General features: G+C 39.7%; 1 protein-coding gene across 1 annotated transcript in view; it reads right to left on the bottom strand.

Moving 5' to 3' along the window:
• Positions 1 to 8,440: 8,440 nt before the first annotated feature.
• The window catches only part of LOC122798760 (zinc finger protein 501-like), a gene marked incomplete at its 3' end in the record, with an annotated part of 94,032 nt that continues 77,169 nt past the window's right edge, over positions 8,441 to 25,303 (bottom strand). Inside the window, exon 4 of the mRNA XM_044067865.1 lies at positions 8,441 to 9,519. Coding sequence (XP_043923800.1) covers positions 8,441 to 9,519 — 1,079 coding nt within the window. The remainder of the gene's footprint in view (positions 9,520 to 25,303) is intronic.

Genomic DNA, 25,303 nt, shown 5'->3' with positions numbered 1-25,303 from the left:
TGTAGGAGCAAGTGCTTAGCTATACGGATAGAGAATAGTCTACTTGGGAGTCAAGTAGAGATAATTTATAGTTGGAGGATACACTAAATAGAACAGTAGTACACTTTGAGGAAGGTAGTTTTAAGGGAAAATTTGAAGAGTGAACTTTAGGTAGCCCTAATAGTTTAAATCTGCTTAACCGGCACTGCCCTAGTGTACACACTTGAGTGTATTAGCCTGCAAACAAAAAGTTTTAAAAAATACTTATGATCAAGAAAGTTGCTTTTTCTGCTCTCTGCTGGCTTAGGAACTCTGCAGGGGACCACAAGGAGCTATGCCTAGTTCTCTAATGCCAGAAAAGCCTGCCAAAGTGTGCTTTATAGCAGGGGGCTGGAAAAAACAGGAAATGACCCAAAATGGCCAACAAATTACAAGTTGCTGCTTCTAACCACTCCTCTGAGGACAAACAAGCAGCTCAGTACTCCCACTCCCACTGGTGAGTAAAGAAACTACCTCTGGCCACACAAGAAAATGGAGGAACACAGAAACCAAATACAAAGCCCAGGGATCAGCAAAATCTGATCACTGGAACAACTAGCAAGTAAAGTTTAGGAAAGGAGAAATATTTTTTTGTTTTTTTTAGTTTTTTTCAAACAGACAGGAAAAAATGCAGTAAATGCTTTGTTTTCGACTAAATTGCTATCAAAGGCTGGTACACTTGAGTGTATTAGCCTGTTAGTTACTTTTAAGCAATACTTTAGCCCACAAGTGCAATCAACAATATAAGCTCACAAAAACAGGAAAATAAGGCAATAAAACAGTAATACAGGCACAAACAGTAGTCGAAAAGCTTAAAAGATCGAAAAATGCAAACAAAAAGTTTTAAAAAATATTTATGATCAAGAAAGTAGGTAGTATATTTATGTAGGATTTATTAGTATTTCCTACTTCTGTAATTCATACAGGATACATATATAGGTAGTATATTTATGTAGGATTTATTAGTATTTCCTTCCTCTGTAATTCATACAGGAAACACATACAGGTAGTACATTTATGTAGGATTTATTAGCATTTCCTCCTGTAATTCATAAAGGATACGCATACAGGTAGTATATTTATGTAGGATTTATTAGTATTTCCTCCTTCTGTAATTCATACAGGATACACATACAGGTAGTATATTTATGTAGGATTTATTAGTATTTCCTCTTTCTGTAATTCATACAGGATACACATACAGGTAGTATATTTATGTAGGATTTCTTAGTATTTCCTCCTGTAATTCATACAGGATACACTTATAGGTAGTATATTTATGTAGGATTTATTAGTATTTCCTCCTTCTGTAATTCATACAGGATACAGGTAGTATATTTATGTAGGATTTATTAGTATTTCCTCCTCCTGTAATTCATATGGGATACAAATATTGGTATTTTATAACTTCCCATCTCTCTGTATGTTATTTTTCTATATTGCCATAATTTTTCCTACATACCTTGATATTTTATAAAACTTTACAAATTTCAGTTCTTAAGATACTAGTCACGGAGTATTGCAATTTTCAGAATCAGTGCCGCCTTTATCCTTTATACTAACTACTAACTACAATATCTGTTTTTCTTGCTTCAAACTTCTAAGCTGTTGTTAATGGATGCATTTTTTAGTAATTCTTTATGGTTCAGGTTTTCAATGTCTCTCAGCAACTTGTATGTTATACTGTTTGCACAGTTTCTATTGTAATAACCTTGACACATTAAGTTTTTTAGTATACAAAATTTCAGTTATTAGTGTATCACAACTTGCAACAAGATGAGTGACTCTTTCAATTATGTACTGCAAAACCTTTATCTGTATCACCTATCCTTTCTAATGGATTTTGTGAAACATTGGGCACGTTGTCCTCTAAGTTGACCCTGCCTTATTAACATTTCATCTTCTGGTTTGTATCTGCCTTGCCTGTGTGGTTGTTCATGAATTTTCTGTATGTACACGCCGTACAATTCTGGGCTTTCCATGTTCTCATTTTTTCCTGCTTCCATTCTTTATATTCTTCCTTTTTTGGCACTTTTTACTGTGACCTGATTTTTGTTCATTTCTCATTTCATGTCCATGCTTTCCTAATATCATTTACTAGCTGGAGGAAATATGTCATCTTGGACTTGTTTTCTTTATGGTATACAAGTTTTACTATGCTTGGCTCAGATGATGTGACTACATTTATATGCAATCCTACAAACAACAATCTATGCATGAGGTCAATTTCAAGGAGGTTCATGCCTTATCTAGACCAAGCAATATATATTCATGCCAAACAATGTTTTTTTCATATCATTTGATGATTATAAAGCAGTTTTCTTGTTTTCCTATCATACTTATCTAGTGATTTTTCGGAGCCCAGTCAGTCATAGCTAAGCTGTAAGTTAGAACAGGAAGTGCAGGTTGGTTTATAACTTGAACCTTATTCGTAGATATCAAAGCAGTTCTCAATGTTAGTTTCAGTCTTCTAAAACATTTCTTACTGAGCTCTGTTCTCATCTGTTCATGTTGTATTGCTGCCCCTTCATCTGTTTTTAGGTATTTATACACCCCCGTTTGTACAATTTTTTATACCTCTTTCCTTCAAGAGGTTTATATTTTCTGAGTTATTCAAATTTCCTGCTATAAATGTTGCTTCACCATATTTGTTGAGACCAAATCACATTCGTATTACATCTTTAAAGGTCTGAATGACTTGTAGCTGAACTGTTAGATGTTTGTCAGATGAGTAATGCAGTCTTAGATTATCCACAAAAGGCAGGTGACATGTCTTTTTATAAGAATATTTTCTTTAACTCATACTGAATCCATGACCTAAGCTAAGTAAACAGCTTAACAGACTGACAGCAAAGCAACAAAACAGTAACGGTTACAAAAGAAAAAAACACCTTGGAGTATTCCAACCTGGAGTTTTACACCCTAGATAGTAATTTATCCCATTTTAATGATTCAACTGCAAAGTGGGTTGCCACTTTTTCATAGTAATTGCAGCATAGCTTATAAATGTGTGGTGACTGTTGCACATCTGTTATTATTCTATAATCCATGAGTAAGGAATACCATTGAATGCTTTTTTTTGTAATCTATCCATGCCATACTGAGATTTCTGTTCTTTTTCAACTGTCTATTATGACTTGTTTACCTAAGATGATCCTTAGTTCAATAGGAATCTCTTTTATTCCCCTTTTGTTCTAATGTCATGATCTAATTTTATCTAGAAGACTATATACTTGGCCTGCATTAATTCCTGCATATGGTTTCTATGTTGTTGCTGGAAGACAAGTTGTTGAATTATAGTTCTTAGGGTAATCTACAGGTACAGTTTTTAAGTATGAGCCTATTTTCCCCACTGTTATCCAGACTGGTGTCAGTCATTTCAAGGTGCACCTACGGGTAGTTATTTTCTGAACATTAAATAATGGTGCAAAGATTGTAATACTTTTAACCACATATTGGACACAGTGAGTGCACCTTGTGTTTTTCAGTTGGGACCCTTCCTTAACTTTACTTAAGTAACAGTCTTCATTCCAATTCACATCCTCTGTATTAGAATTTGATACTATTTTTGCATTTTTTAATTTCTCCAAGTCTTTTGGGTTTCTAATACCATGACGGGAATGGACCCCATTCCTAAGTCAAAGTATGATTAAAGTTCATGAAATTAGTACTGTTTCACTCTTTGATGTCAGCCAAAAGTGTTCTTTGCAGCACACGTAATGTGGCAGTAATGATGACTCCTGCAATTCATATGGATATCTAAATATGATTGTAAATTATTTTTTGTAAGACCAGTTGTTCCTACTACTATTGGAACTGTCTGGGTATCTTTCTTCCACATGGCTCTCGTTACTGTCTGCAGATCAAGGTATTTTATGACTTTGTGTCTCTCTGTATGCAAGACACTGTAGTCACTAGGTGTGGTGATTTCAATGATCAATGGTACTTTTGTCTTCTTTACTTGGACCATGATATCCAGTTTTCTAGCATCTATCTTTTGGAATGTTGGTAATGAGTGATCCCACATGATGTAAACTTCATCATTTTCTATGATTCTCTGTGGCTCATGTTTCCAGTGTTTTTCAGCCACTTTGATATCATAATGTTTGCGCAATCTCCAGTGTAACAGTCTTGCCACATTATTATGCCTTTCAGTATACAGTCCCTCTGCGATAAGAGAGTCGCAACCAGCAATAAGGTGTGCAACTGTTTCCAATTCGGTTCCACAAAACCTACATATGCCTGTTTCTCCCACATGTTCAATGACTTAGTAAACCTGCGTTTATGTAGACAACTATCTTGGGCTGCCAATATTAACCTTTCATTTCTTGATGTAAATTCACCTCTCCTTAACCATTCCTGCGTTTGCTCTAGATCAACATGAGGGTCTTCCAGAAGTTTTCTATACTTGCAACTATATTTCTGTTTTTTCCACATTTCTTGCCTTCTCATCTGGTCCTTCACCTTATATTCTTTCTTTTGTTTTTTAGCACATTCAGTTGCTGCCTGGTTTTTATCCATTTCTGTTTTGATTTCCATTCCTGCTTGATGTTGATATGCTTCTGCTAAATTAAGCAGAGATGTCATCTTAGATTTATTCTCCTCATCTTTCAAAACTTTCACTATATATGGATCTTGTGAGGTCAGTAGATATGTGTGGAGTTCCACGATTGCAGATTTATACATGTAATCAATTTCAAAGAGGTCCATCCCTCCTTCAGAACGGGGAATACATAATCTTGGTATACACTGATTTTTATAAATCATCTGGTGAGCATGAAGCATCTTTCTTGTTTTAATATCCAATCTGTCCAACACTTTTGGGGGCCACTCAATCACTCCAAAACTATAAGTTAGGACAGGAAGAGCAAATTGATTTATAGCTTGAATCTTGTTCCTAGGTGTCAATGCTGTTTTCAAGATTAATTTAAGTCTTCTAAAGTACTCCTTACTAAGCTTTATTTGCATTTGTTCATGTTTTATTGCTGATCCTTCATCAATTCCAAGTATTTATACACCCCCTCTTGCTCAAGTTTATCATCACATTCCTGTCCCAAACTGATGTTTTCCTGGTGCTGCAATTTTCCTTTTTTAAAGGTTGGTTTTGCACATTTATCAAGACCAAATGACATTCCAATATCATCTGAAAAAGTTTTGACAACCTGCAGCTGTGCTTTCAGTTCTTCATCTGAGCTATACAATTTTAAATCATCGACAAAGAGAAGATGAGAAGTCATTAGACTTTGCTGTTTTCTAGAAGCCAAATTATAGCCATGGCCTAAAATTGTAAAGTAAACAGCTTAACGGGTTAATGGCAAGGCAGAATATCAAGGGTGACAGAGTCACTCTGGAATATCCCCCTTTGAATTTTTATCCCTGGGATAATAATCTGTCCTTTATCATGGCTTAATTGCAAAGTGGTCTGCCACTGTTTCATTGTTACTGTAATGTAGTCAATCAGTGTAGGGTGTGTATCTTATACATTTTTAAGCACTCTTTTATCCATGAATGTGGGATACTATCAAATGCTTTTTTATAGTCAATACATGCCATAATTAGGTTCTTCCCCTTCTTACAATTCTCCACTATAACTTTAACAACAAATGGTCCTTTGTTCCATATGACTTTCTTTTATTGCCCTTTTGTTCTACTGCCATAATTGAGTTTTCTTCTAAATGACTATAAACTCTGTTGGCGTCAATTCCCGTGTATATTTTGTACATTGTTGGAAGACAAGTTATTGGTCTATAATTTTTAGGGTAGCTTGCAGGTTCACTCTTAAGTAAGAGCATTGTTTTTCCTGTTGTTAACCAGTGTGATGTATGTTCAGGTGCACATATAAATAGTTCTTACTCGTGGCTAAATCCTCATGCAAAGAAGTTAATACTTTAAGTCAAAAGTTAGGTACTGCATCTGAGCCTGGGTTTTCCAGTTAGAGGCTTTTCTCAACTTTATTTCAATAGCTCTGTCTGTTATTTCATCCCATTTCATATCCTGTACCTTTAAACTTATTCTTCTTTTACTTCTTCTATCCATTTATCTACTTTGTTATATTCCACAGGATCTTCATAGATACTTCTCCAAAATGCATCTACTTCCTCTTTTTTTGGCGCTGTATCAATTCTATTTACCTTATTTCCCAATTTCTCTATAAAACTTTTTGGGTCATCAGTAAGTTGTTTATTTTGTGCTTTTTCCTTATATTTATCTTTGTATCTTCTAAGTCTTTCCCCCCATTTTGAAATTTTTAGTTTGTTATCTCCAGTAGCGCATAATAGATCCTGGTCTATTCTAATATTGCACATTACTTTTATCACATCTATCTTTCTTAATATTTTTGTTGATCTGTTCCTTCTTCTATAATATTCTAACAATAATATTTCTTGTCTTAACTCCTTTATAGTTTTCTCTATTCGATATTTCCATGATGGTATTCGCTTTCACCCCCTCTTTTCCCTCACTACCCTATGTTCCTGTGGTAGAATTTATCAGTTATTAATTTAGCAGCACAGTAATATATTCTGTTTACTTCTGTTATATCACATGGGTCTCTATGGACAGTCCTAATTACTGTGTTCATTGTTTTATCAAGCTTCTGACTTTTGGGGTTTTAGTGACCTTCTGCAGTCTATTTCTCTCATTGATCTTGATATATCTATCTTTGTCTATTAAAGCAAGCAACTCTTCTCTTAACTCCTTTTCTTCCATACTGAGGGCACATCTCTTGTTTTCCATTTCCTGAGGGCATTCTATAGAAAGTTCTATAGCATCTGCCTGTGACACATTCTCTTCAGTTTCATCCTGTGTCATCTGTTGTTCTGTCATATGGGAACTCACTAGCCTATCACTCCTCAACATTGACTGCATCAGAGTTTCCACAGTTTCCTGTTCCTTTTCTTGTTAACTTCAAGTGAATGTTTATACTGGTTTCCTGTGGATGGCTCTAAAATATCTTGATGTGGCACCTGAGCAGTTGCTTCCTATTCCACTGATTTCCCTTGATTTGGATATCCATTGCTGTGTCCTGTTGTGGTGCTTTCTGCATTCAGTTTTCTACACTGAATCCTTCTCTTTGCAGCTGTTCCATTACCTCAATTTCTATTTCTTTGACTTCTCCATTACTCATCTATTTTTCTACTTTTCCTCTTAGTCTTCTTATTTTTGTATTGTAAAGTTTTCCATATCTGGATTCCTCTGCCTATATTTTTCTTCAACTATCTTTGGTGCTGCTCTTTTTGCATTAGTTAGTTTGCTTTCTCCTTTGCATAAATATTACACCATATTAAATCTCTTTTCCTTTCCCATGTCCATATTTCTTCTTCGCATCTCCTGATCTTATTGCTATTCGTTATTCTGAGGACTCACTCCATCCTGCTGTGATGTAACCTGTTTTAGGCTTTCTACATTAAATCCTTCATTTTGCAGGCACTCCATAACTTCAACTTCTATTTCTTTAACTTCTGCTTTACTAATCATCTTTTCTACATTGAATCTTTGTGCTTTTAATCTTTTTGTTGTGAAATTTTCCATATCTGGATGCCTTTGCCTGTATTTTTCTTTGAATATCTTTGACACTGCCTTCTCCATATTAGTTAACTTGGCGTTCTCCTTTGCATAAATATTGCACCATATCAGATTTCTCTTTCTTTCCCATATCCATATTTCTTTTTTATATTTTTCAAATATCTCTAGGTTTTGTTGTTTATATTTTCTCACTTCGTCAGAGGTTTCTTTTTCCAAAGAGATCAAAGTTACTTGATCTATATACTGTTTTTTGAAAATTTTTATTTGAAGCTTGTAACAATTTTTCCTGTGGAAGTATTTTTCTTTCGTCTAATTTCTCTCTTAATCATTTTGTATATCTTGTGTCTGGAAATTCTGGGCTTTTTGCATAACAGTAACAATATATACATTGTTTCTTATCCTCAATAGTCCACTCTGTCATCTTTATGGCTCTTCTTTGGCCAATCAATTTTTGTCATTTTTGTGGACTGCTACTTCCTTCTAGACCGGGGGGGGGGCATCCTCCCCCTGAGCCTGGCCCATTATAGGAATGTTTCCATATTTTGATGATTCTACACTGTCATTTTTTTTCCAGGCCTGGCACTAGTGCACCTACAAGGATTAGGCACTTTTTTATTCTGGGTCTTGTGCACCCAGTTATCTTTTTTATTTTTTCTTTACTTCTCTTCATGATATATGCTATATAAATACAGTCTATATATCAGTGTCACCTTGATGAGATTTTGTGAAAAAACATGGTCCACCTCATGAAGGTATTCACCAAGACATGAGAATGGATTCAATTTCAGCACTACTACTCTCCTTTGCTTGCTGACTTTTCATCTCTCCATCTGGACCCCTTATCTACTTCTGGTTTGATTTTCATTCCTGCTTGACATTGATATGCTTCTGCTAAATTAAGCAGAGATGTCATCTTAGATTTATTCTCCACATGTTTCAAAATTTTCACTATATTTGGATCTTGCCCACTGTGGATCCTCTGATGCCTTTTCAAAATATTTGCTTGTCTGAAGGACTTGTAACACAGGGCACATTTAAAGGGTTTCTGGCCAGTGTGGGTATGTTGATGAAGCGTCATACTGCACTTCTGTGAAAAACTCTTGTCACACATGGTACATTTATAGGGCTTCAGCCCAGTGTGGGTATTCTGATGCCTATACATATTGCCCTTCTGCCTAAAACTCTTACCACATGTGTCACATTTGTAGTTTTTCTGTCCTGTGTGGGTACTCTGATGAGTTACCATGTGACTCTTCTGTACAAAACTCTTGTTACAAATGGTGCATTTATAGGGCTTCTCTCCGGTGTGTATATGTTGATGTTTTACCATGCTACTCTTCAATGTGAAACTCTTGTCACACATGGTACATTTGTAGGGTTTGTGTCCCGTGTGGATATACTGATGAAGTACCATAGTCCTTTTCCATGCAAACCTCTTGTCACACAGACTGCATTTGTAGGGCTTCTGTCCACTGTGGGTCCTTTGATGAGATATCATACTACTCCTCCTTGTAAACCTCTTGTCACACATGGTACACTTGTAGGGCTTCTGACCAGTATGAATTAACATATGTCTTGTTATAGCCTGTCTACTTTTAAAACTCTTGCCACATATGGCACAGTTGTAAAGCTTCTCTTTATTGCCTATCTGATCATGTGATGCCATTGTATTATTTTGTCTTTTCCCATTGTGACTTAATTGATCAGTTAAATCATTAATATTGAATGTTACACTGTTGCTGTGATTAAGCTGATTACATGCCATTTCCATGGGAATTTGTAGATGCATTTCTCGTTTGTTTTTTTTAATCAATCCATCATCACTTTCCTTGCAGTTATTTCTGGTTTCAGAATGCATTCCATTTTCCCTTGTGATTGACATCTTATCTGAGAGAGCTTTGTTAAATTCAGCATCCAGAAGTTTCTCATGGGATGGCCGAAGATTCTGGATCTCAGAGAAATCTGCATCCCTGCTAACTTAAAAGAAAAAAAGTGTGTAAGAACATGTTTTCTTACAAAGAAACTTACAGTGTAACTTTATTACTGTGTCTTTGCACAAAGCCTTATTTTTATTTCAACTCTAGTAAACAAACAATGGATTGTTGTTACAAAGAATTACAATAATGAATATCACAAAACTCTACACTCTCATTATGCCTTACTGCTGCATCTAACTACATTTCATAGGTTCATAGGTTCATAGGTTTATACTAGGCTATCTGCCCTAAGGCATTTATAAGCCTTGCCCAAATTTTTGTGGCTTACGCCACCCCTTATATAAAAAAATACTGTGCCCATTAGTTTGTTGTGCCTCTGTCCAGCAGTGACACAGAGATGATTCCCGGGGTAAACCTACGATCTCCCATCCACAGGTCTAGATTTCTCTTGAACAGAGTCAGCGAGGTGCTCTGCCTCACATGGACTGGGATTTTATTCCACAGCATAGGGAGTCTCTGAGTGATAAATCTATCCCTCCAGCACGTCCTATTTATATTCGTGCTAAGGTTTAAGTCGCTTGCTCTAGTGGTTTTGGTGGATTTGGATTTTTTGAGGTGGAGCATGTCCATTAATTCCGGGTTGGACATGGCCTTGTATGTCAGGCACATGTCACCTCTGAGCAGACGGTATGCGACTGAATAGAGCTGGAGTTTCTTCAATCTGGCAGCATATGACAGATTTTGGAGTCCCTTTATCCTTTTGGTGAGGAACCTTTGGGGTCTCTCCAATTGCTGCAGATGTCGGGTGAGATACATCCCGAATGGGGCATTGTACTCGATCATTGGTCTGATAAGTGAAGAGTACAGGGAACAATGACCTCACTAGATCTGGATGTGAATCCTTCATGATCAGGTGGACAATGTAGAAGGTCTTTCTAACCACTTTAGCAATGTGAGTGTCAAAAGAAAGGCCACTGTCAACCTGGGTCCCCAGGTCCCTGATAACCTCTTCTGTGCTTAGTGGATTGCCACCTATATGGTAGCTTGGGGTTACCTTGTTTTTCCCGAAGGGTATGACTATACATTTTTGGCGCTTAACTTCAGGCCATGGCTCTGGCACCAGCTATCTGTTTCCGTGAGTCCCTTCTGAAGGATATCCGTGTCCGATGCACTTTCCACTATGGCCCAGTTTGCAGTCGCCTGCAAACTTTGTCAGCCAAAGTCCTCCCATGTTGGCCTGTACTTCTGAGAAGTAGATGCCAAACAATAGGGGCCAAGGACCGAGCCCTGTGGGACACCACTTGTGACCGGCTTGGAGTCTGACATAGCGCCAGCAACTCTAACCCTGTGGGTTCTGTCCTTAAGCCAGTTTGCAACCCATCTTGTGACATATGGGTTTACATTTAAGCTGGTAGTTTTTCTACAATACCCGAGTGGGGTATTGTGTCGAAAGCCTTTGCAAGGTCAAGGTAGGCTGTATGGACTGCCTTTCCTCATCAATGGCCTTGGTGACTGTTTCAAGAAGTCGACCAAGTTCAAAAGGCATGATCTTCCCTTGACAAAGCCAAACTGTGTCGGGTCCAATGTCTGCAAGTCCCCTATATCTTTGTTTATGAGCTCCATTATGATCCTCTCCATAGCTTTGCAGACTAGACTTGTTAAGCTTATGGGGCGGTAATTACCAGGGTCTGTAGAGGCGCCTTTGTGGAGTGGGACCACAGTTGCCGCACGCCACTCCTTGGGCATGTATCCTGTGGTAAGGCTGAGATTAAACAGCTGCCTTATGTGCGGGTTTAATTCCTCATTTAGCTAGTGTAGCACACAGCCGGGGACACCATCCGGTCCCATTGATGCTGTGTTTTTAGCTTTAGAGAGAGCAGCTTTCACCTGCGCATTTGAGATGTCCGGGAGGCTACACTCGGCTGGGATAGTTATCTCTCCTTTAGGGGAGAGGGGTGAAGTTTGCACTGAACCTGTCTGCCACTATGTTGGCAATGTCTGTGGGTTCAGTGATTTTTGTATCATTTTGGACTAATTCTGAGCACATCTGGGAGTTTCCACCCAGGTTCCTAACATAGCTGAAAAGGCCTTATGATTGTCCTTGAATCCATGGCAATTTTCTCTCAAAATTGGCCTTAGTTGATTTTATGAGTGCTCGTATTTTTTACTAATAATGATCAGGGTGACTTCCCTTTTATGGATTTTGTTCTATCATGTAATAGCTTTCTCCTCTTATTGTAAAGTTTGTTAATGGCTGGGGTCCACCAGACTGGACGCTTGCCCTTTGTGGAAAGAGTCTTGGTTTTATTTGGGATTGCCTGATCCATGCAGTCCTGGAGGTGTTCATAGAAGGCATTTGTAAGGGCTTCCGCAGCTTGGGTTGTGGTTTCCACTGGCTCAGGGGCCTTGAAGGATACCACACCAGTCTTGAGTAGTGTGAAGTTTGCTTTAGAGAAGTTCTTCACTATGGTCTTTTGTTTGGGGTGGGGGATGTGGATTTCCAGTGAGATTAGTTTATGATCAGATCTCACCAATGAGGGATATACTTCCGGTGTGGAGCATTTTGTCCCCATGTTTGTGACAATGAGATCTAGTATATTTTCTCCTCTCGTGGGAACAGTGACTAGCTGTTCCATGGCATTTGAATTTATGAACTCCAGGAACCGTTAGGCTAGAAAGTTAGGGCTTGAGTAATGTTCCCAGTCTATATTCGGATAGTTGAAGTCACCCAATATGATGGTGTTTGGAGATACATTTATACCCTCCAGTGTCTTCAGGAAGGCTGTGTGGGGTTCCTGAGTTTGAGAGGGTGGCCTGTAGCATGCTACAATTTGTAGAGCAGTTTTGCCTATGGTTAGTTGCACCTGGATGGTTTCCGAAGCTTTGTGCATTGCCACCAACCTGGAGGTGTGTGTGTCCTTTATGAATATGGATACACCCCCTCCTTTTGTGGTGTGGTCCGGGTTTTGGGGCCGGAACGCATGATATGAGGTAAAACCTAATAGTGCCGGGTGCTCTCAGGAGCCTTGAACCAGGTTTCAGTTACAGCACAGACATCGATGTTCTCCATACTGAGAAGGGCCTCGAGTGCGTGCATTTTGAGATTTAGACTTCTGGCATTGAGCAGCATTACCCTCAGTTTCTTCCCATTTTTGTTTTCTAGGGTGGTAGGTTTAGAATTTGAGCCTTGCCTAAAAAGGCACTATGGGGTGGCAAGAGCCTTAGCCAATATCCGAATCCCAGGGTGACAGGTGCAAGCCGTCCCTCATGGCAGCGTGGCTTGTCAAGCATGTCATCCCAGGCAGACAGACACTGATCCCCTTTGAATGACACCAGATATTAAGCCAATTGTTAAAGCTGATCATCTTGTCTCTATATTGTGGCATCATTCTTGGTGAAGGAAGGATACTGCTCAGGGTTAGGGTCATACCTGCCTGGGCTACATAATCAGAGAGCTCCTCTATGTCTCTTTTCATGTAGTCCAGGGAGGTACGCCTCAGGTCGCTCACACCAGCATGGACAATGACTGTGTCATATTTGTACTTGCCGTGGAGTGACCCGAGTGCTTGTGTTATGTGGCGGATTCTAGTGCCCGATAGGCAGCTTACTGTGACCCTCTCCTTGTTCAGCCTGGTGAGTGGGACGTCAGTGTGTCTGACTATGGAGTCACCTATGACAAGTATGTTTGGTGTTGTATTTGGCCTTAAGGGCTGTGACTGCTTTGCACACTGCTTTTGTGGTTTATGTGTTGCTTTTGGGGTGTCTTGAGGTAGCAGTTGTTTGGGTGTCTGCTTTGGAGGCCTCTGCTGTTTAGGTAAATTTTTACTCAGAGCCTTCGAGTATGTCTTTGTGTGTTTATGTGTTTGATTCAGTGGAGTGGTAGCATTATGTGAGGCTGGTTTTGTGGTGTGTGTAGTTGCCTTCTGTCTGGTCTTGCCAGTCCTGAGTTGAGAGAGCTCAGCCTCCAGTTTGGCTAAATAGCTGCATCTCTCACAAGTATTTGTGTTATGTGGGAGGAGGAGAGGGTTGTCTGTGTACATGAGGCAGTTATAACATTGCCTCAAGATTCCCAGATTCACCAGCTGGACCGAGAGGAGATTGACAACTGACCTTTGGACATGCTAGAATAATATTGGGAAATCCTTAATTGAAAACAAGGGCCAGTGGGGAGTGAGGGTGTAGTGCTTTTAATTTTTAGTGCTGACTTATATAATTGCTTTAGTGAGCAAGTGCCAGGTAACTTGAGTGCAATGTGTTACAAGTAACTAAATGCAAAACGACAAACAGTAACTTTCTTTCAAGTGAAACAAGGAAATAAGTACAGTAAGCAATGCAGATATCACTAGTGATCCACAGAAGCGCTGAGAAGTTGCGTATTAGGTGGAATTAGCTTCCAGGGAAATAACAAGCAAACAAACAACAAGCATATAAACAAAGCTAGATTCAGCAGGCCTGGATCTAGTCTATGCTAGAGCAAACAAGGTGTACCAATTTCAGTAAGATACAGTTCAAATATTCAGGCACTATAAACCTCTAACCAGAAATTCCCAGCTCAGAAGGGCAGAGTCCAGCCTCTTCTCCCACAAGAGTGCAGACCACTTAACCTTCTTAATGTAAAATAACTGGCCTGAAGCCCAAGTGCCTAAACCAGTACTAATACACTTGGACACTGGGCTCTCAATCTGCAGTTCCCAACTTAGAAGGATGAAAGCTACCTGTCCTGTCACCACAGTGCTTGCCACAAACCTTCCTAATGTAAAACAACTGGTCTGAAGCCCAAGTGCTTAATCCAAAAGACTTAGAATGATAGCTACACTTTAATCAAGTTACAACCAAGCAGTAATAAATACCATTGAATACTTTAGAGAATGTCTGGATTAGTGCTCAAGTTACACAAACAAAGCTAGATCCAGCAGGCCCGAATCCAGTCTATGCCATAGCAAACAAGGCGCACCAACTTCAGTAAGAAACAGTTCAGATATGCATGCACTATAAGCCTTTAACCAGAAATTCCCAGCTCAGAAGGGCAGAGTCCAGCCTCTCCTCCCACAAGAGTGCAGACCACAAACCCTCTTAATGTAAAATAACTGGCTTGAAAGCCCAAGTGCTTAAACCAGAATTAATACACTTTTAGAATAACAGACACTGAGCCCTCAATCAGCAGTTCTCAACCTAGAAGGATGTAAGCTACCTGTTCTGCCACAACAGTGCAGACCACAAACCCTCTCAGTGCAAAACAACTAACTGGTCCAAAGCCCAAGTGTTTAAACCAAAAGGCTTAGAATGAGTTACACCAAGCAGTAATAAATACAATTGAGTATTTTAAGATGATGCAAAAGTAAAATGAAGTAGGTAGAAACACAAGTACAGTGAAAGCAGATGAATTTTTTTTTTTTTTTTTTTATCTGAACAAGTGCTGAGATCAAAGAAACAGATTTGAGTGCTGAAACTAGAAAACTGGCTAGTTATAAGAAAAAAACAAGCTAGAAGGCTTCCTCAAACACAGAAGGGCTTGGGGCTCAGAAGCCTACAAATAGTCTATACCACTTGACAAGAAAGGCAGTAAATAAGCTTAATTTATTTTTTCTGTTTCCCAGATGCTCTCTTTGTACACAGTAGGAGTGCCTGAAATCAGAATATGATCTCACTGCACTCAGTTGAGTGAGCAAATGAGATGGGCCCAGAGGCAGGCTGAGGGGCGGGCAGTTTCAATGCCACTAAGATTAACACCAAAACAAAAACAGGGAGGGTGGTGGGAATAACTGAAGAGCAGAATAACTTCAGTATTCCTTCAACACTCCTTCATACACAGTTTAAATCAAATTAAATACTGTATTTTTTTTAAAAAAGTGCAGATAAAGGTACTTAAATTCTCTTATACGTCCAGTTAACAATGTCATATGGCTGTCTGCTTTTCTTATTTCTGCAAATGAGTTTCCAAGAGTTCATCTGGTGCACTTGCCATCTTACTGTTCCTTACAAAATAAATTCCTCCTATTTAGCCCCAACTTCATTTAAGGGCATCATGAGTGTTCATGGACATGAAAATCTACCTAGGATCTAGTGAAAAGCTAGTATAATTATAGTTATTATAAGAGAAAATAGTACATTAGATTTAAATTTCTAAAGTAATAAACCCCACTACTTTCCAATACAGTGGATTTAACCATTTAAAATCCTCTATAATGCTAGAGCTAAAAACTGTTATGATGGTGTAAATCTCCTGTTGCATTTGACATATTTAGGAGCTAGTAGGTATTAAATAACTAGACCGCATGCCTTTATTTTGCTACAATATGCACTTTGCCTCTGATGGAATAGTAAGAATACTTCTCCACAGGTTCACAGTTATATACTATGCTACTGACAACTAGGGCCTTTATAAGCCTAGCTGTGTAATCCATCATAGCTATATCTCTACGTTCATGGGCTTTTATTAAGAGCGGGTACGTTAGGAAGTTTAGAGAGGTTATGTGGGTGATATCATAGGTTAGACATTACTTTCTGCCTCTGCCTATCAGAAACATGTTTACTATATAAATATTTTGAAGATAATGATTTTATGAATAAACTGTATTTTGTGGAGACACAAAAATTTTATATATGTCAAATCTTCAATATGGACCAGAAACAATTTTAAATAATAGGACAAACACTTAACTATTTATTCAATAAAATTAATAAAAATGAGACAAAACATCTCTAGATTTGGTAACATTTTTCAAATACAAAATACTGAAAAACAGAATGCAAAGAGGAAAGTTTAGTAAAAAAAAAATAACCTTAAACTTACCTAATGTATTAATTCCTTAAAGTTAGACAAATTAGGTGATATAATCAAGTTGTTAAATAGAGCAAATTGCACTGAACTCAATGTATTAAATGCCCTGAAAGAAATAGAAAAGTGACCAGTATAGAAGTATTGCGAGCATTTAGAAAAAGTATAGAAAATATAACAAAATGGATACAATACAAAACACAAAATTTGCCTGTAGGCTAAAAAGCAAACAGCTGGTACGAGGCAAGAACTGCAAAAAAACAATATTAGCACTTGTATTCCTTTTTAATGGACATGGAACTTCAACAGAAAACAAATCACTAGCAAATTAATTAGTTTAAATACTTCAAAAGTCCCTCCTCCATTTATGTAATGTCACGTATCCATTCATAAAGACAGTAACTACATTTAAAGTGACATTACAACAAAATGTCATAAAATGTAACATCTTATGATAACATGTAAAATTCTAAATAAATCATTAAATCAAATTCATCTTAAAAATACTCTAAATTAATATTTCCATTCAGCCATTGAAAATGCTCTGACCTTAAAAATATCTGCCATTTAAATTCTTTAGCATCCAGGACATTGTTGTAACTAGAAACAAAACTTTCAGTATTAATCTGTTCCAAACCACTAAAGTAAAATTTATGAAAATACTTAGACTCCAAACTATGCCTAACCAAAGCATTAGAGATATCTTTGTCTTTAATTGCTTTAATATATTCTCTAATCCTAAAACATAGTTCTCTTACACTTTTTCCCACATATAATAGTGAACAAGTGTCACAGCTGGCCAAATAAACAATACCACAACTATGGCAGTTATATCTCCTTTGGCTATATAGGTTCATAGGTTCATACTAGGCTATCTGCCCTAGGGCATTTATAAGCCTAGCCAGAATGTGTTTGGCTTTCGCCACCCATTTTAAATTTATTTTGCTATGCCCTTTTTCGAGGTTAGTATAGAGTGCCTCTGTCTAACAGTGACACAGAAGTGATACCCGGGGTAAACCCACGATCTCCCATCCACTCATCAAGATTCCTCTTGAAGAGAGTCAATGAGGGACTCTGCCTAACCTGGACTGGGATTTTATTCCAGAGTGAAGGGAGCCTCTGGGTTATGAATCTGTCCCTCCAGCATGTCCTATTTATTTCAGTGCTGAGGTTCAAGTCTCGAGCCAGTAGCTCGATGGGATTTGGATTTTCTGAGGTGCAGCATGTCCATTAATTCCGGGTTGGACATGGCTTTATACGCCAGGCACAGATCGCCTCTGAACAGGCGGTATGCCACTGAGTAGAGCTGGAGTTTCTTTAACCGGGCAGCATATGGCATCTGTTTGAGCCCTTTGATCCTCTTGGTGAGGTACTTTTGGGGTCTTTCCAGTTGCTGCAGGTGTCTGGTAAGGTACATCCCAAAAGGGGCATTGTACTCAATTATGGGCCTGATGAGGGATGAGTAAAGAGGCACAATGACCTCCCCTGATCTAGATGTGAATCCCTCTATGATTCGGTGGGCTATATAAAATGTTTTTCTAACCACTTTGGCCACGTGGTTGTCAAATGAGAGATTGCTATCAACTTGGGTCCCCAGGTCCCTAATTACTTCTTCTGTACTTAATGGATTACCACCTATGTGGTAATTTGTGGGCACTTTGTTTTTGCCAAGGGGATGACTATACACTTTTTGGCATTTAGCTTGAGGCCATGGCTCTGGCACCAGTTGTATGTTTCTATGAGGCCCTTTTGGAGGATGCTTGTGTTGGCTGGAGAGTCGATTATGGCGCCCAGTTTGCAGTCATCTGTGAACTTGGTCAGCCACAGTCCTTCCGTGTTGGCCTGTACCTCCGAGAAATATATACCGAACAAGAGAGGTCCCAGGACTGAGCCTTGTGGGACGCCACTTGTAACTGGTTTGGAGTCTGACATGGCTCCAGCAATTCTAACCATGTGGGTTCTATCCTTGAGCCAGTTTGCAACCCATCTAGTGACATAGGGGTTTATATTTAAGCTGGTGAGCTTATCTATAATGCCCGAGTGGGGTATTGTATCAAGGCTTTTGCGAGGTCCAGATAGGCTGTGTGGACCACCTTCCCTTCGGCAATGGCCTTGGTGACTGTTTCAAAGAAGTCAACCAGGTTTAAGAGGCAGGATCTGCCCTTAACAAAGCCGAACCGGGTAGGAACCAGTGTCTGTAGGTCCCTAATATCTTTATTTATGAGGTCCATGATGATCCTTTCCATAGCTTTGCAGACCAAGCTAGTCAGGCTTATGGGCGATAGTTTCCAGGGTCCGCTGAGGCACCACCTTTGTGCACAGTGACCACTCTTGCTGCACGCCGCTCTTTGGGTCCATATCCTGTGCTAACGCTGCGATTGAACAGTAGTTTTATGTTTGGGTTTAGCTCTTCTTGAGTTCATGTAGGACGCAGCCTGGGACACCGCCTGGTCCCATTGATGCTGTGTTTTTGCTTTGAGGAGGGTGGCTCCACCTGAGCATCTGAGATGTCAGGGGGGCAGCAGTCTGCTGGGATAGATATTTTCCCTTTTGGTGGGGAGGGGGGAGAAGTTTGTGCTGAACCTGTCAGCTAGGATGTTGGCAATGTCTGTGGGTTTGGTGTATTTTTTGTCATTTTGGACTAATTCTGAGCATATCTGGTAATGCCCACCCAGGTTCCTAACATAACTAAAAGCCTTGTGATTATCCTTAGTGTCCTGAGCAATTTTTCTCTCAAGCTGGCCTATGACGATTTTATGAGTGCCCTTAGTTTTGCTAATACTGATCAGAGATGCCTTCCTTTTGGGATTTTGCTCTATCATGTAGTAGCTTCCTCCTTCTATTGTATAGTTTGTTTATGGCTGGGGTCCACCAGACAGGTCGCCTGCCTTTGGAGGATTGGGTCTTGGTTTTATTTGGGATTGTGATGATCCATGCATTCCTGAAGGTGTTCATAAATGCATTTATAAAGGATTCTATGGTCTGGGCAGATTTTCCACAGGCCCGGGCTTTGGAGGATTCCACCTCGGTTTTGAGGAGTGTGAAATTTGCTTTAGAGAAGTTTTTCACTGTGGTTTTCTGGGCAGGGGTGGGGTCGGATGTGAATATCCAGTGAGATCAGTTTATGGTCTGATCTTACCAGTGAGGGATACACTCTGGTCTGGAGCATAGAGTCCCCATGTTGGTGATGATCAGGTCCAGTATGTTTTCCCCTCTTGTGGGAGTGCTAACAGGTTGTTCCATAGCATTTGAGTTTATGAATTCTAGGAACCTTTGGGCAAGGGTGTTGGAGCTACAGTAATGCTCCCAATCTATGTTTGGGTATTTGAAGTCGCCCAATATAATGGTGTTCGGAGAGACCTTCATATTTTCCAGTGTTCTCAGGAAGGCCGAGTGGGATTCCTGGATTTGGGAGGGTGGTCTGTAGCAGGCTATAAACTGGAAGGCAGTTTTACCCACTGTTAGTTGCACATGGATAGTCTCTGATGCTTCGTGCTTTGCCACCAACCTGAGGTGTGGGTATCTTTGATGAATATCAATATTCCCCCTCCTTTTGTGGTTCGTCCAAGTTTTGGGGCCTAAAAGCATTGTATGAGGTATAACCTGGTAGTGCTGGGGTGCTCTCGGGAGCCTTGAACCAGGTTTCTGTTACTGCACAGATATCGATGTTCTCCATGCTAAGGAGAGTTTCGAGTGTGCATCTTGAGGTTTAGACTTCTGGCTGAGTAGCATTACTCTTAGTTTCTTATCCCTTGTGATACCTATGGAGGTGGGTTTGTCTTTGAGCCTTGCCTAAAAGGCACTATGGGGGTAGCAAGAGCCTTTGCCAATATCCGAAAGCCCAGGGTGACAGGTGCAAGCCGTCCCTAGCAAAACATCGCGGCTTGTCGTGGCATATCATCCCAAGCTGACAGGCATTGATCCCTTTGAATGACACCAACACTTAAGCCAATTGTTGAAATTGATCATCTTGTCTTCATATTGTGGCATCATTCTTGGTGAGGGTAAGATGCTACTCAAGGTCAGGGTCATACATGCCTGGGCTACATGCTCAGAGAGCTCCTCTATGTCTCTTTTCATGTAGTCCAGGGAGGTAATGCCTCAGGTCATTCACACCAGCATGGACAATGACTGAGTCATATTTGTACTTGCCTTGGAGTGAGCTGAGTGCTTGTGTTATGTGGTGGATCCTAGCGCCCGACAGGCTGCTCACCGTGACCCTCTCCTTGTTCAGCCTGGTGAGTGGGATGTCAGTGTGCCTGACGATAGAGTCACCTATTACAAGTATATCAGGTGTGTTATTTAGTCTTAAGGGCTGTGACTGTTTGGCACACTGGCTTTGTGAGATATGTGTTGCACGTGTTTTGTTTTGTTTTGTTTTATGTCTGTGTAGTAGCCCTAGTTTTTTATGTTTTATTGATATTACTTTGTATGTGGAGATCAAACCTAAGGTTTTCATCAGTTATAACTCCTAACAATTTGGTACTGGTTAGTAGCTCAATTTTAATAGAGTTAAGTGAAAGTATGTTGAAATCTGTTTTGTTGATAGGTGCTCAGGATCAAGGGTGAGAGTGTGGAGACGGTTAAGAGTATGAAATTCCTGAGTACACACATATCAGAAGATGTCTTGTGGTCAGGAAACACCAGTCAACTAGTTAAGAAACTGCAGCAATGCTTCCACTTTTTAAGAAGGCTGAAAAAAGCTAAGCTTCATCCTCATATTCTCCCCACCTTCTATAGAGGTGCAATAGAATGTATCCTCACCTGCAGCTTCACAGTGCAGTTTAGAAGCTGCACCGTTATACAAAGGAAGGCACTACAAAGCATAGAGAGGGTTGCAGAGAAGGTAACTGGTTCCAGTCTTCCATCAATATAACATCTTTATTCTGCAAGCAGCATCCAAAAGGTCACCAAAATAATACAGGGCAACATGCATCCTGTCCATAGACTGTTTAACCATCTGGCAGGTTAATTTGGAAGGATATTGCAGTATTCACTACAGGACTACAAGATTAAGTAACAGTTTCTACCCTACAGTGATTAGCCTTCTGAGCTCGGGCACTAGTCTCAGGGTCTGGAAGCATACATAAGTCAATTTTTATTTATTTGTGCAACATATATTTACATATATTCCAAGTAATGCAATATTTATTTATTATGTTTTTTTTGAAGCAACATTGTTATAAATAGAACATCATGTCCCAGACACTTCCCATACTCTATAACAAACTACCTATCTATATCAAACAAAGCTCCTCATTAGCACTCTTCAAGAAAAATCTTGATGACTGGATGGGAAATAGGAAACTCACCCTGGGGATCACTTTTGTGGCTCTGCTCAACAGTGACACAGGAAAACAATTTTCTTGGGTGGTGAAAGCCAGGGTACCTTTTATTAGGGCTTATAGGCCATAGGACCAAAGGCCTAGTACCTACCTTTGAACCTATGAATATCAGCCAAATGGATATTATCAGTATCATCTTTTGCCTCTAAAGCAGTGTAAATCCTTCATTACCACATTTTGTCACATACTTTACAAACCTCATGTATAGTGCACTTGTTATTTACACAACGCTAGTACACTAGGCCCGCCATACAATCAGAGCTTACAATGAACATTCAAAAACTTGCCATTGTTAAACACGTACATCCAAATATCACTTCAGTTTTAATCTCTAGTTTGATTTAATATGCTCCTTAAACAAAAATAATTAAACAAATGATTTATTTATATTAATTTGTCTTTGTTGAAGTTTAAATTCTGACTAGGCAAAGGCCATTTTCACCAAGGGCCCAGGGAGAAAGCGTCCTGCAGATTAAGATACTCAGGATACTCAGGACAAAACGTTTTTTTTTTTTTTTTTTTTTACAAAAAAAAAAAACGTTACAAAGATTGCATCCAGATGTCTTAAGAGTTAAGAACTAACATGTAATTGTTCTTTAATTATACTATACAAAGGTATTTCTTATGTGGTGACATTATACAGGAACATAATGTTAAATTCAAAGTACAAAACATGTAGTCTACAAACAGTTCATGTGCAAAATATGTGACAAGCAGACATTAGACATGAGTTATAATGGGTCTACTTCACTTCACCTAAATTTCATTTGACTGAGAACTCATTTGACTGACTCCCATTTCACCGACAGCTTACAATGCTGAATTTCAACATACTAAATCTTAAACCATAGACAAGCACACTTAGAACAACAATAACTAACCCTTTCCAGAACTTAAAAACTACTTACCCTCTTAACAGAACTGGGACAACGTGCAAACCAAACAAGTGGGGCCCATGCTATACACCTCCCAATGTGGGGTGCTGTACCCCCCCACCACCCCCCCCATTATATATACTAACTCCAAGATCACACTACAGTGCAGAAAAGGACATATACCTTTAACTTGTCTTACAGTACTGTACACGCTGCCACTCGTGCATTAACCGTGCCAGCCCAAATAGAACCAAGATGCTCTCCTCCAAAAAAAGGAAGCCAATCTGGTGGTCCGCTGCCATAAACAAACTATACAAGAGAAGGAAGAAACTGTTACAGAAAAGGGGAAAATCCCAGTATGCAAAACTCCTTACTTACCAGCCTCAGTAAGAAGCTGAGATCCCTCATAAAATTCTCCAAAGCTAGTTACGAAAATAAAATTGCCAAATATTCCAAAGACAACCACAAGGCATTCTACAGTTATGTCAATAATTTAAATGGCAATGCTCAGATCGGCTCCAAGCTACAACAGAATGGCATTAAGATCCCTAGGATATTGCCAATATCCTGGCAGATCGATTTAGTGCCAACTTCACCCCTCTCTCACCCCCTAAAGGGCCCATCTCAATACCAAAAGATTTCCAAATTCCAGTAATCACGGCCACACAGGTAGAAACTGCACTCTCCAAAGCTAAGAATACAGCATCCATGGGACCAGATGACATCCATGGCTGTGTACTACATGAACTACAAAATGAACTGGTACCTCACCTAAGTGTCATGTTTAATCATAGCCTCACCTCAGGCTTTGTGCCCACTGAGTGGCGGACAGCTACAGTTATCCCACTCCACAAGGGGGATCCACCTTGGATCCCGGAACTACCATACCATCAGTCTGATGAGCCTGATCTGCAAGGGCATGGAACGCATTATCATGGAACTTATAAACAAAGACATTGGCAACCTTCAAACACTGGACCTCACCCAGTTTGGGTTCGTGAAGGGCTGATCTTGTCTCCTGAACCTGACTGATTTCTTCAAATTAGTCTCCAGAGCTGTGTTTGAGGGTAAAACGGTCCACACAGCCTATCTGGACCTTACCAAGGCCTTCAACACTATCCCCACTCTGGAATCACAGATAAACTTACTAAGCTGGGCATAAATCCCTATGTCACTCGATGAGCTGCCAACCAGCTTACTGACAGAACCCAGACTGTAAAAGTAGCCGACTCCAAATCCAGCTCCAGACAAGTGGAGTACCTCAGGGTTCAGTCCTGGGACCGCTCTTGTTTGGCATCTACTTCTCTGGCGTACAGGCCAACACTAAGGGACTCTGGCTAACAAAGTTTGCAGATGACTGCAAACTCGGAGCCATTATTGAATCCCAAAATGATGTGGACATTCTACAAAAGGGCCTTACAGAAACAGATGCTTGGTGCCAGAGCCATGGGCTCAAGCTTAATGCCAAGAAATGTATAGTTATCCCCTTTGGGAAAAACATGTACCCATAAATTACCACATAGGTGGCAGTACAATAAACACCGAAAGTGTGATGACAGACTTAGGGACACAGGTGGACAGTGGTCTCACCTTTGATAACCACATCGCCACAACAGTTAGGAAATCCTTCTATGTGGCACACCTCATCACTAAAGGCTTTTCATTCAGAAAAAGGAGGTAATTGTCCCACTGTACTCATCCCTCATTAGACCCATTATAGAGTACAATGCACGTTTGGTATGTACCTCACAAGACATCTGCAACAGCTGGAAAGGTCGAGAAATACCTCACTAAAAGAATCACAGGCCTAAAACAGATGCCCTATGCTGACCATCTAAAAAAACTCCAGCTATACTCTGTGGCATATCGTCTACTCAGAGGCAATCTCTGCTTAACATACAAGGCCATGTCAAACCCAGAGCTGCTGGACATGCTCCACTTAAAGAAATCCCAATCTCTCAGAGCCACACGCTCAGGGGATCTAAACCTTGTTATCACAATGAACAAAACATGCTGGAGGGTTAGGTTCCTGACCCAGAGACTCTCCATACTCTGGAATAGACCGCCCATACATGTCAAGCAGAGTGCCTCCTTGGCCCTCTTCAAAAGGAACCTTGATGATTGGATGGGAGATAGGAAATTCACCCCAGGGATCATGTCAGTCGCCCTGCTACACAGGGGTCCAGGGAAGTAAATATTGTGGGAAGAAATATCTGGGGAATTGTTATGGCTAGGCTTGTAAAGGCCCTTGGGCCAATAGCCTAGTACCAACCTATGAACCTATTACTGCTGTGAACGCACAAAACATTTGCCAAATTACATTAGATACTTCCCATAAAAATGTAAGAGACAAACCCACATTTAGAAACACTACAACACTACTTTGTACATGAGTATTGGAATTCTAACAGTCGGTACTGTAAATTATAGTAATTCTTTTTATTACAAGCAAGTCACAGGTGAAGGAAAACCCACAAAAAGTCTATGCCTTACAAGTCGGTGAAATGGGAGTCAGTCAAATGAGTTGTCAGTCAAATTAAATTAGGATCAATTGGGTGTTGGTCAAATAGTTGTCAATCAAATGAGTTTTAGGTCAAGTGAAGTAGACCCATTATAACACATAAGTAAAGAGGCTTATAGTACAGATGTTAGGAATAAATAAAACTGAGGTAAGGAATCTGAAATATTAGGTGGTAGGTAGAGAGTACTTAAAGCTAGAAGAGGTAGAGAGGCATTGCACAGCTGATGATTTAATGATAGTGGGGTAAGAATACTGACACAGAACCTGGTTATACGAGAGTGGAGTAAGAATACTAGGGCACTTAC

The sequence above is a fragment of the Protopterus annectens genome, chromosome 3.part1 (genome assembly GCF_019279795.1).
Source record: "Protopterus annectens isolate FY-2018-M chromosome 3.part1, PAN1.0, whole genome shotgun sequence".
Taxonomy (NCBI): Eukaryota; Metazoa; Chordata; order Ceratodontiformes; family Protopteridae; genus Protopterus; species Protopterus annectens.
The sequence above is the reverse complement of the archived record's forward strand: the minus strand, read 5'-3'. Positions and strand labels throughout refer to the sequence as shown.